We start from the raw sequence: 12694 nt of genomic DNA on the forward strand, positions 1-12694 counted from the left end.
TTGTTTTGTATTGAATTGTAACATTCAATAAAGTTTGAAAAAAAAAAGTAGTGAGCGCGTGCCGCGTGGTGCTCGGCAGTGAAAGCAGAGCGCGCACAGGCGGGAGAGAAGGAGAAGTGATCAAAGGTTTCCCATAGAAACCCTTGAAGTCTGAACACAGGACTAGCAGAAAAAAGTGAATTATAAAGACGAGGTAAATCTACACGTTTTCGCAAAATTTACTTTATTGAAAAAGGTGAAGAATATATAAACCGTTAAATATTTTAGTGGCCCGAGCGGACAAGTGAAAAGTAAAGTCTTGTGGTCCGCACTGCTCGAAAAACAGGACCGGGCCAGCGGACAAATGGCTATGTCGAGCCCTGATACACCTATACACACTCACACCTACTGGGGAAATCAGAGTAATCAATGTACCTATGAAGCATGTGCCCGGAGGAAACCCATGTACGTGCAAGAAGAAGATGCAAACTCCACACAGAAAGGTACCAGTTGGGATTTGAGCCGGGCCCTTGCTATGAGACAAAAGTGCTAACCACTGTTCCACCTTTACTAACCATATAAAGATAAATCTAAATAGATGTCAAGAAAAAAATAACTGGTGCCCATACAGTATGAACTGAAGTGTGGCCAGACATGGGGATTCTTGTGTACCTGCTGGTGGTGCTCTATGCCCATGCTTATGGTGTTGATCAGGATGGCTATCATGATGCCTCGGTTGAAGTACTTGCTTTCGACGATGCCCCACAGCTTCATCCTTATATCATGCCATATTTGCTTGCAATCCCTCTTTGGATGGCTGCCCACTCTGATCTCTGAACGGATGTGGCCTTTATTGCCCTTTTCTTTACTGTCAGTCTGGTCATCCTCCTTTTCTGTTTCCTCTGAGGCTTCTGTTTCATTGCTGGCACCACTGCAAACTGGCCTCACTCCGCCTTTGAGTGTCAGTGCCATTGTGCACTGAGGGCAGCCATCTGCTGCTGAGGTGGCAGTGAGAGCGGTGGGTTCTGCTGGCGACATGTGGTCTGGTTCATTGTGATAAGAACACGTTGGACCTGGCATGATGCAAATAAAAAGTGAGTGCATAACTCATGTACAAATATACAGGTTCATTTGCAACAGTTAAGGTCACATACCGGGCCTTTGCACTGCTCTCCTCTCATGTCTTCCCGGACCGTTGGCCTTCCTCTCCCTTGCTTCTTCTGCTTCTCTGGCTCTTCCCACTCCACGAAAGCCCCGAGGTTTGCCACTCAGAGTGTAAAAAAGGGAGACCACTTGTCTTTTCGCCTTGCGAAGGAAGTGGCACATGAGCTGAAACAGCTCCTCATAGCAGTCCCCTGGTTCACTGGCTAGCGTTGAGGAGGAGGAACACCGAGCCCGCTGCTCCTGCATCAGTTGATGCTCTCGCTGCTTGGTCTCTGAGAACTGAGTGGCGATGACCACGAGGCACAGGTTGATCATGAAAAAGGAACCAACCTGGGACCATAAAAGGTATGTAAATAGTAAATAAACACAGCTCTTAAAGTAAGTCCTGCTTAAATACACATGATAGTGAGAAAACAGAATGAATTCAGATATGTCTTAGCTTAGCAATTAGCTTTACTGAATGTTTATGGTCTCCATCATAATTCCAGTATGAGAGAATTACAGAATTTTATTGAAACCATTAGCCTTAACACGGAAATAAAAATACACAACATTTTTTCCTCCTTTTCTGCTTTCACTAAATCGGGGTCATGGGATCTGCTGAACCCAGCCCAACATTTTGGATGGGTCACTTATTAATTACATAATAGAGACAAATGAGCAGAAACACTCACAGCTAAGAAAAAAGTATTTGAATTTCCACTTTCCCCTGTGGCTTAAAGTCACTTTTCAAAGAAAAGCCCTTTATTTGTTGGAGTAAAAAAGACAACTCACAGAAAGGGGTTTCAGTTCTTTCTGTAGACTATTTTGTGGTTGCAAATTTGTATTTTGTGGCTAAAATACTAATTTGTGCCCTAAAAATGCTAACTTGAGAGAACAAAATAATAACTTTGTTCAGAAAATTTTAATAAAATGCTAATCTGTGGTTACAAAAATACTATTTTGTCCCTAAAAAATGCCAATGAAATGCGAATTTGTGGCCACAGACTTAGCATTGTACTCACATAATGCAAGAGCATTCTGTTCAAAAAAAACATGTGCACAGAAAATACTAAATCAGTGCCACAAATTATCATTTCAGGGAACATTTTTGTTGTTGAATGTCATGTTCATGCTCCGTAAAGTCCTACGATTACTCAAAAAATAAATAAAACTAAACTAAAAAAAACTTTAGTCCACGATCAAAATAACTTGTGAAATTATTTTTAAAAATCTGCATTGCCTCAAAAAGTAATTAGCTGTCAAGAAAAAACAATCCAGGAGAGAAATCCTGAAGTAACAGGACCCTATTGCTTTTTGACATAATAATCATATCCTTGTTGTTATAAAATAATTGGACTCAAAACCACTTGTAAAAATGGTTTAAACACATTAATATCACATTGTGATTTAGACATTAAATTATGTAGCATTTCTCCATGTTAACTGACATTGGTTAAAAAATAGAAATATTTTTGTGAGAAGTCTAACATGATTTAATGCAACTTAAGAGACAAGGTAGCAACTTTTTTATGTGTAATTGTACTTTTTTTTAATATTCCACCATTATATAAACTTTTAAAGAGCAGTGCAGCCTAACTTTTTTGTATCAATATAAATAGTGACTGCCAGGAACAACAACCTGCAGTAATGATGGCTGTATTTGCAGCTAAACACATTTTTTGAATGAAACTTTCAGAAGAAAACAAGTTTTCTGGAGATCATTGGGATTTTTTCGAGAACAAGATGGCAGCTGTGGCATGAATTTCATAAACTTTACATCTTTAAAGAAGTCAGAAAAGCTTACTTAAATTCATTTAGAAGGGATTAGACATAAGACTCATCATGCACTTGCCATGCAATATATTTTTTTAAATTTTCATCCAAAACAACTATTCATACCTAAATGTGAAGAGAAAAAAAAACAAGTCTACACGTCTCTTAAGTTTTACATAGCGCAGAGCTTCCTACAAGCTACAAATTGAAGGAAGAAGAAAAGTAAAAGAACGAAATATGTAAGTAACCCAGAGGAGCAAGAGATGACAGAAAAAAAAGGAGAGGGAGCGCAGGGGGGGGGGGGTGTAGTGTGGTGATTGTAAGCCTAATAACCCCATTCCCTTCTCCATCTGAGCCACACTGTCAAAGTGCAGATTTATGTGCCTGTTGATGTATGGTAGTATGTGAGAGTGTGTTTGTGCACAGGCATGCTCTTCATCAGTGCAGAGAACATAGTCATCTTCAGACAAAGGCCGGTTTTCAAGCCAGTATTACAAGACTTGGGGATAGAACAGCTGGCATCACTGTTCAAACTCATACACAGCAAATGCCAATAAAGCACTCTTAGACTATGTATGCTCTGCATTTGTTTGAATGAGAGTTTACAAAACGTGATGGCTGTTAAAGGTGCATAACCTAATGTTCATGAAGTTAAATGTGGTGTGGTTCAAGGTTCCATCCTTGGCCCCTTGCTTTTTCACATTTACATGCTTCCACTAGGGACTGTCATCATAAGTCACAAGATCAGCTTTTATAGCTTTGCTGATGATACCATCTTTGCATTGGTTATGTCTCCCGATGACACAAGGCCAATAGAAGTACTTTTTAACTGAATTTTAGATTTCCTATCATTGACGGCAAATAATGTTTAGCAGCTCAACCAAGATAAGAAGGAAATTTTAATTATCGGTTGTGAAACTAAGAGAGAGAAACAGTTTTTGAAGCTAAAAGAATGGTTATTAAGTGATTCAAAAACAGTCAGAAACCTGGGTGTTATTTTCAACTCTAAGCTAACTGTTATCCCTCGTATAAAACATGTGTTTATAACTGCTTTTTATCGTCTTAGAAATTTAGCTAGAGTTCGCCCACTACCATCTCTCACCAATAAGCAGATGCTAATGCATGTTTTTATCATCAGTAAATTTGATTATTGTAACGCCCTGCTTGGTGGTCTTCCAAAAATGAATATTAAGAGCCTTCATCTTCTCCAGAACTCTGCTGCACGAGTTCTCACCGAGACCAGGAGGCGGGCTCATTTCACCCCGATTGTAAAATCCCTGCATTGGCTCCCCATGTGCTTCAAGATTGATTTTAAGATACTTTTAACAGCTTTTAAATGTCTTAACAATCTTGCTCCTTCTTATCTATCAGCTCTTTTAGCCAAATATGAACCCTCACGGACCCTATCCGTATCCTCTGGCACTGGTCTTTTAACCATTCCAGCTGTAAGAACCTAGAACCTACGGAGGGGCATCTTTGTTAGCACTATGGCCCTCATTTATGGAACAGTCTGCCAGAGGACCTGAGAGAATAGTTGCTGTTAGGAAAAAGCTCAAGACCTATCTTTTTAACCTGGCTTTTATCTACTTCTATTACTTTTATTTAATTTTGTATTTATTTATCTATTTTATCTTGTTTTATGAATTTACACAAGTTTATTAATAATTTATTTTAATATTCTTTATTTTAATGTTTTATTGTTTATTTCTTTTATCAGTTTTTACTTTTAATTGTTATTTTTATGCTTTCTCAGTTGGATCCTTTCCCTCTGGAACGGCTGCAGTTCAGCCGCTGCACTGCACTTGCCGTGGTCAGGGTGGTCCCTGCCTGTGATATGTTGTGATACGTTCTTTGAGAAGAGACAGGAACATTGGGTTACCTATAAGAGTGGAGGTATAAGAACACGGACTACATTGTGTGCAGATTAATCCGGAACAAATTTTCAGTCTGAATACACCCAAGCAAGCCCTGGTTCGGGACCAGGAATCGCTCTGGGCTCCATCTTTCGAGGTGGTCTTGTTTGTTTCCAATCTGATTGAGTTCTGGTTCGCTCTAAGATTCCTCACTCATTCTGAATACAATGCGTCCTCGGAGCGATACAACTGGGCCCAAAATGGTCACTATAGCAGGTGGTCACGTGATCTACACACTGTCAGAATGTAGCAACAGATGAGCTGCATACAAACATAAAGAAAAAAAGTGTTATCAAAGAGGAAAAGAGGGTCTAACTCCTTACTTGTTACAATGTTACTTTTAACACAGCTGAAAACGCATTTTAAACGCTTTTCTGTGTCTCTTTACGCGGAACGCGCTACAGTGACGTCATCTTTAAAGCTACCTTGTAGTTCCTTAACAGAATTCTCTCAAAACAATACCATAACAACACAACGATGAGACACGATAACTTATTGAAATTTGATCGGATGAACTGTGACTCATCATTTTCTTGTTGTGTGTATCAACAAGAGTCTGGTGATATGTCCAACGATAGAATAAATATTGCGATATTGTACATGGATACATTTTCCTTTTTTTTCCTTTTTTTTTTAAGAGTATGACTTAGAAGAAACTCTACCTGAATATTAACACACCTTTTTCACTGTAAGAAAATGATAAAATTCCTTTTATTTAATGGTTACAATGTTAAGCACTGCAACTGTATTTTATATACAAGTTGCTTTTACCTAAGGAAATTCAAAGTGCTTTTATTTCGGTATCTTAAAATATATTTGTTCCTAAAGGGAACGGCCAGCATTGTCTGATTCCCACAACAACATATTGTTCAGTATAAGAAAGGAAATTTATAGAATGAATGTGCCTCAACCAACAAGGTTCTAAAAGTATGATTGAGGAAATAAAGTGCTGTTTATTTTCAACATTGCTTACTGCAGCTTCTCCAGTCCTTTTAAATGGGTCAGGAGCCTGAACGGTGCTTCAAAAAAAAAGAGGAAACAAAAAAAAAAACATTCCGCAGCTGCACTGCTTCAGTCATTTTAATCTAAGCCTACTACAAAGCACTGGAATCCGCATTTTTTATGATACTGGCAGCAACGTGGAACAGTGTTTCGGTTCGTTATCCACCCCCAAAAAAATTATGTAGTCCATGTCTTTAAACAAAGGAGCTTCCTATTACGTCATTTCCGGGTGAGCATAATCCAATGCCTGATCGTTGCTTGACTGTTTGCTCTTGTTTGGCATTAGCCTGATTGCTATTACTTAACTTAGGTGTTATCTGGTTTAATATTCACATTCACATTTAGCATGTATACTGTTATACTAGTGAATACACTACTGTTTTAACTGCTTACTGTCCACTTTATTCTAAGTTTCTAAAGAAAAACCGCTTTCCCGTAGCTAAACACCCCTAGCCTTGGCATAGCATTTAGCATGGCTACCACCTCTTCTGATTTCACCCCTCTTTCCTGCCCCATGTGCCATATGTTTAGTGAGGATCCTGCCTCCTTTAGTGAAGATAGTGGTAGATGTGTTAAGTGCATTCTTGTGTTAGACTTTGAGCCCAGGCTAGAGCAGTTAAAAGCACAGCTCCGCACAGTGGAAGCTAAGCCGGCTAGCCAGGTTGTTAATTGTAGCCCAGACTGCACTACCAGGGCTAACCCAGTTAGCCCCCCAGTCAGTGCCTTCCCTAGCAGTCGGGAAATACACAGGGCCAGTTTGTACCAGTGGGAAGGAAGCATAGTGCTAAACGCAAAAACTGAGAGCACCCGAACCCCCCCCCCCCCCCCCCCCCCCCAGCGGCACACCAGCTGAACCCTCAACTCTGGTCATTGGCTCTTCTATAGTTAGACACCTGGAGCTCGCAGCAGCTACAGTTAGGTGTTATCCGGGGATCAGAGTTGGTGACATCGAGGGAAACCATAGGATGTTAGCCCAGAGTAAGTCCATGTTCCATTGAGTCATGATTTACGCAGGCAGTAACGCCACCCGATGGAGATAATCAGAGATTCTGAAATTAAACGCAGAATCTGTGTCCATGTTAGACACTGTAATTTTCTCTGGTCCCGTGCCAAACTTAGTCAGTGATGAAATGCAAAGCCGCTTTTCATCACTTAACTGCTGGTTAGCTAGATGGTGTCCAGAAAACGGCAATGTTTTTTTGGACAATTAGAGCGCGTTTTGGGTGAAGCCCGGTCTCATGCGGAGAGATGGCATCCATCCCCCTTTGGACAGAGCCGCTCTTCTTTTAAGGAATATTTCTGCTAGCCTTAGTCATGCAACCTCACAACCTAGAGACGAGACCCGGGCACAGAGCAGCTGTGTAAAATTCTCCTCTGAGCCTCCTTTAGCGCTGGTGCAAAACCCATGCATGGAAAGGCAAGGGACATGCTGCCTTAACGCTGAAACACGTTCTCTTAAACAAGTAACCCGTAAGTTGGAAAGAGAATGGTGCCGCTCCGGTTCAATGCAGTCTCTGAATACCTGGAAACAAAGCCTTTTAAATTGAAAAAATATAAAATAGCTCTGCATAGAGCTAGAACCCAGTACTATTCAACCTTAATTGCAGAGAATGGAAATAATCTAAGATTTCTTTTTAGCACAATAGCCAGACTAACCAGTAGTCAGAGTTCAGTAGAACCACATGTTTCCACTACTCTCAGCTCTGATGATTTTCTTAGACACAGGTTGAATCAAGTTTTTCCTAGTTTCAGCCCAGAGCAGGCTGAAGCGGTAGAAGTAAAGGCATCCATAGAAAACTGCTTCACTGCTGTGGATCAAGCAGAAATAACATCAGTTATTACGACCTCCAAAACCTCAACTTGTCTCTTAGACCCAATTCCTTCTAAACTTTTTAAATAAACCTTCCCCCAATTAATAAATCCATATTAACTATAATAAATACCTCTCTAGAAACAGGTTATGTGCCACAGTCTTTTAAATATGCAGTTGTTGTACCTCTTTTAAAAAAGCCCAGTTTAGATTCTAGTAACCTGGCCAACTTTAGACCAATATCAAACCTCCCCTTTATTTAAAAAATCCTAGAGAGAGTTAAGCATCTTTACCGAAGAAGTCCTGCAACGTTACCAAAATCTGCTAAAGGAATTTTGACGGACAAAAAGTATGACCATCACATGTTGCTAGTGTAATATAGACGAAAATACAATAGATTTGACTGCAACTATTGCAGAAATGACTTTGGCTGGAAAAGGCGAGGATCTGGGGCCATTTCCTGTTTTCACGGTGGGTGACAACTCATGAGCTATGCGAAGGAGTGTGAATCATTCCTGGAACAACACAAAACTCTGGAAAAAAAGATAAATAATATGAAAAAATCTGTTCTTTGGAATGCTCCTTTTTACTGTTTTGTTGAGAACTTAAAACAAATTTCATTGTGATGACACTTATATGCTGCAGAAATGTATCATAGCAAAGATTGTTGTTTTCACTGCTGTCTTGTTTCTCTTTAAATTTGCCACATTACAAGAAGTAATCAGGCCAGAATATGTTTTCACAATGCAGTTACTTCACCTTTACCAACAAGTTAGCATTGTCTCATTTGGTAAGGTCAGAAGACTTAGTGTAAATGACTTTCTTTTACATTCCAGTTTCAATGTACTTAAGGGGTAAGTACCAAGTAATATTCAAGTGAACATACCCAGTATTTAGTAATGAAAGTACCATGTAGTTGAATGGAAATAAGGCTGACTTTCTTTTACAGTCCAGTTTCATTGTACTTAAGGGGTATTTTCTGTGGTAAATTCATGGTAAATACCATGAAACATACAACGAGTGCAGACTTAAATTCAAGGTACTTTATTTGTACTTACCTTGTACCCAGTACGTACCACATAAGTATGAACCAAATAGTACCACATAAATACACAGCAAATAAGTACAGAGAAGCATGTAAGTACAGAGAATACACAAAAAAGTACCATGTAAACACCCTGCAAGTACCCAATAAATTCCATAAATATTACCATGTAAATACCACTTAAGTACACTGTACGTACTGTACTGTAGAAGAAAGCATTACCCACACTTTTTTTTGTTATGTACATAATTCCACATGTGTTAATTCATTGTTTTGATGCCTGAACATACAATTCTCGTAGTCATGAAAATAAAGAAAACTCTATGAATTAGAAGGTGAGTCCGAATTTTTTTGGTCTGTAATGTATGTATGTATGTGTATGTATATATATATATATATATATATATATATATATTAGTGTGTTGGAGGGAACATTCTATCGTACTGATGAGGTGCCTACATTCAGGCTTGGGAGACCTTGAATAAGCGATATGGTCATCCTTTATTTTTATTTTATTTTATTTTTTTAACTTGTCCTGTCCAACAGCTGGGCAGACAGATGAGAGCTGAAGGCCTCTTGTGTTGGACATATTTTACTTTAACAACAGGGGTTATTAATCTTCAGACAAACCAGAGGTATGTCTGAATAAACCCCTTTTGTAATCGAGGCCAAACTTTATTCATTTTAATCATATTTGAAAATGTTTTGTGTTGGACCGGACGGAAAAGGAAAGGAGGGAAGAAGAGAGAGGGATGTTAGGGGGGGAATAGGAGGGCGATCAAAGGAGGGGGGGGGGGGGGGGGTAAAACCATGAAGCAGCATGAAGCAACAAGCTACTGGATGTTTATCATTACGGTAACGTTCAGATGTAATACAAATCTCAAAGGGCGGGGCCTGTCCAAACACACACACTCAAATGTTATCAACACACCTGCTAGCTGCAAAATGTCCACATGTCAACATGTACACAATACAGATAGTGTTCACACATGCAAACTTATGCCTTCAAACCAACTAGTGTGAAATATTTCATTCAATCAATCACGCAAACTATTAGTGCAAAGGTGAGCTAACACCTGTGCTTAAGTGAGTGTTTATGTTTTTCTAAAATGAATGGTGGCATGTGATAAGAAGGAGGGAGAGTGCCCAGTCACCCCCACACCAAGACCCCCGCCGCAGCAGCCGCAGCAGCCGCAGCAGCCGCAGCAGCCAGAACCCCCAAAGCCACACGGCAGCAGGCAGAGACTGGGGGACTTTTAAAAAAAGGAAATCTTAAATACCATTGTCATTATCATTTTAATTAAGTGACAGAAAAAGCTGTGTTGAAGTAGAAAGGGAAAAAGTGTTTTGAAGTATTGCTTTTTCATTTTAATTTCTACGCCTCTGTTTAGTGCAGTGCCATTCATGTGTTGCCCTCTTTCCCTCTCCCCTCCGGGGGAGCAGGAGTGATTTCCAGATTCCACTTGGCTCATCTGTGCTCCTGTTATTGGCTGTGTACGGAGTGATATTTCTGCCACCACGTTGCACACAAAACTTCCTAAGTTGCAAATTAAAATGTTAAACATTTGCTTTTCAATTATTTTTTATTTTGCTTTCAATTATTTATTTTTTTGCTTTCAATTATTTTTTGCTTTCAAAAACTTTTTTAGCATTTGCAAAACATGTTTTCGCATGCGTTGCGTCAAATCTAGCTTTTTTCCTATCTTTGACTTTGCTGACTACTTTGAGCGCGAACGTGATAAAACTGCCACTATTGCCACCGCCAAAAAAGTTTTTGCATGCATTGTGTGTCATCTCACTTTTTACCTATCTTTGATTTTGCTGAGTTAAGTTTCAGTTTGACAGTTTGGAAACGGAAAAAAAAATTGAAAGCAAACTAAAAAAATAATTGAAAAGCATATATTTAACATTTTCATTTGCAAATTAGAAAGTTTTTGTGCAACTTAAAAAGTTTTGTGTGCAACATGGTGGCAGAAACATCCCTCCATAGTAGGGGTGTGTATTGGCAAGAGTCTGGCGATACGATTCGTATCTCGATACGCACCCCGCAATACGATCCGTATCCCGATATTTTACCAAAACATATTTTCTTTCTTTTTTTTTTAAATATGACTTTGAAAAAACTCTACCCGAATTTCAATATGTCTTCCTTTGTAATAAAATGTTCAAATTCAGTTTATTTAATGATCAGAATGTTAAGCACTGCAACTGTATCTCATATATAAGTTGCTTTTACCAAAGAAAATTCATAGTGTTTTTATTTTGGTAACTAAAAATATAGAAAGGGAACAGTCAACATTGTCAGATTTCCACAACAAAATATTTTTCAGTATAAGAAAAAACAAAGAATAAATTTGCCTTAACCAATAAGTTTCTTTTGGGGAAATAAAATGTTGTTTATTTTTAAAATTGCTTAATGTAGCTTCTCCAGTGCTTTAAAAAAGGTTCAGGAGCCTGAATGGTGCATCAGAAATAAAAGGTGGGGGGCACTGATTCTTTCCAGAAACAATAAAGTGTAATGAAGAGGCAGCATGACAGGATGAAGGAGACGCTTTAACGTGACAAAGAGGCTTTGTTTTTGTTTATATCACTCTGCTCTGCACTGTTGCAGCCAGGCTTTCTCATACTAGCAAACTAGTAACGTTGATCACCACGATGTCGGCCTTTTTTCAAAGCGTTGTACCCTCTGATCCATCAGGTCGCTAAACTAGAATCTATTGCTGGGTGGTTCTGTAAAACTTTACCCCTATTTGCCGATAGCATTAGCCGCTGCACAGCTGCACTGCTTTTTGTTTTTATCCTAGCCGCTAAAAAGCACAGCAATCCATGTTTTTATATGTAACTGGCAGCAACATGGCACAGAGTTTCTTTTTTTTATCCATCCCAAGTAAAAACGAAGTAGTTCATGTCTCATAAAAACAGAAGGAGCTGCCTCTAGCTGCAGTCTTCCTGTTGTCTTGTGTGGTGTAAAGCTGCTCAAAGAGGCTCTGTGTGCTCTGCTGCCAACTAGCGGTCGGAGGATGAAATGGACAACAAGAGTCAGACACTGAAGGACGCTCAGAAATAATTAAAGACATATCGTCCTGGCAGCATTTTGAATCCATATAAGTATTTCCAAATGAACTATCGCAATGTTTTGCCAAATCAAATTTTTCTTACACCCCTACTCTGTGGACCTTGCCTCTGGCTTGTCTCACACCCCCAGCTATGCCCCAGTTTCATCTGGATGAAGCCCATCTGCTACACGATTTAAATATATAGTAGTAGTAGATTTAGATAAGCTAATTATGCTTTAATAGTCGTGGCACATCGCCTCTCCTTCCTGGGAGAGGATCCCTCCTTCATGCGGATATCCAAGCTTTCTTCTTTTTTTTTCTGGAATCTGGTTATATTTTAGGATTTTTTCCTTACCAAGAAGGAGGGTTTAAGCGCAGGGATGACCAGCTTAACTTAGTCTGTTTAAATTTGGTTAGCAATTACCTATTGCATTTTATAACTGATTTATATTTTGTACAATAACTGGTATAAAGCTTGTTGACACAACTGTATTGTTATTAGGCTATATAAAGAAAAACTGAATTGAATTCTGTTTTTGTGCTTAAGTGCCACATAAAACTCTCTACCTGTTACCATCCTCTGCAGTTGCAAGTTTAACCAGTGCCCACCCCCCCACTTCCCTGTGCGCACTTCAGTAGCCTTTGTCATTGTACATAATACAAGAAAAGTGTAGCAGCCTTGGAGTGGTGATACTATAAATTTAAATCAAAATATGTACAAGTAACCAATAAAAATACAAGTATAAAAAAATAGAATAAAATGAAGTACTATAAAGTGCAACACAAATAAATATTGTGTGTGGAGGTAGATAAAAATCTGTTCTTGCACACAGAAGTTGTAAAGTTGCAGAGTGGGAAGTTCTGCTGCTTAATGCAGTATGTAGAGTGTGTGTAAACAGTAGTGCAGTTTTCGTAAAACAGTCAGAGTGGGGTGTAGTTAGTGGAAATGTGTGTTCTGTATGGTAATTG

The 12694-nt window shown here is 39.0% G+C and overlaps 1 protein-coding gene across 4 annotated transcripts in view; it reads right to left on the bottom strand.

The window, feature by feature from the left end:
* Positions 1-12694, bottom strand: part of cacna1ib (calcium voltage-gated channel subunit alpha1 Ib) — a 439141-nt gene that overhangs the window by 272981 nt on the left and 153466 nt on the right. For all 4 annotated transcript variants that reach the window (XM_023954667.2, XM_078943263.1, XM_078943351.1 and 1 more), the window contains 2 exons: positions 1134-1473; positions 652-1052 (listed from right to left, as the gene is read on the bottom strand). In XM_023954667.2, coding sequence (XP_023810435.2) covers positions 652-1052; positions 1134-1473 — 741 coding nt within the window. The remainder of the gene's footprint in view (positions 1-651; positions 1053-1133; positions 1474-12694) is intronic.

This window comes from Oryzias latipes, chromosome 1 (assembly GCF_053564925.1).
Source record: "Oryzias latipes strain Hd-rR chromosome 1, Olatipes_Hd-rR_3.1".
In the NCBI taxonomy this organism is placed as follows: domain Eukaryota; kingdom Metazoa; phylum Chordata; class Actinopteri; order Beloniformes; family Adrianichthyidae; genus Oryzias; species Oryzias latipes.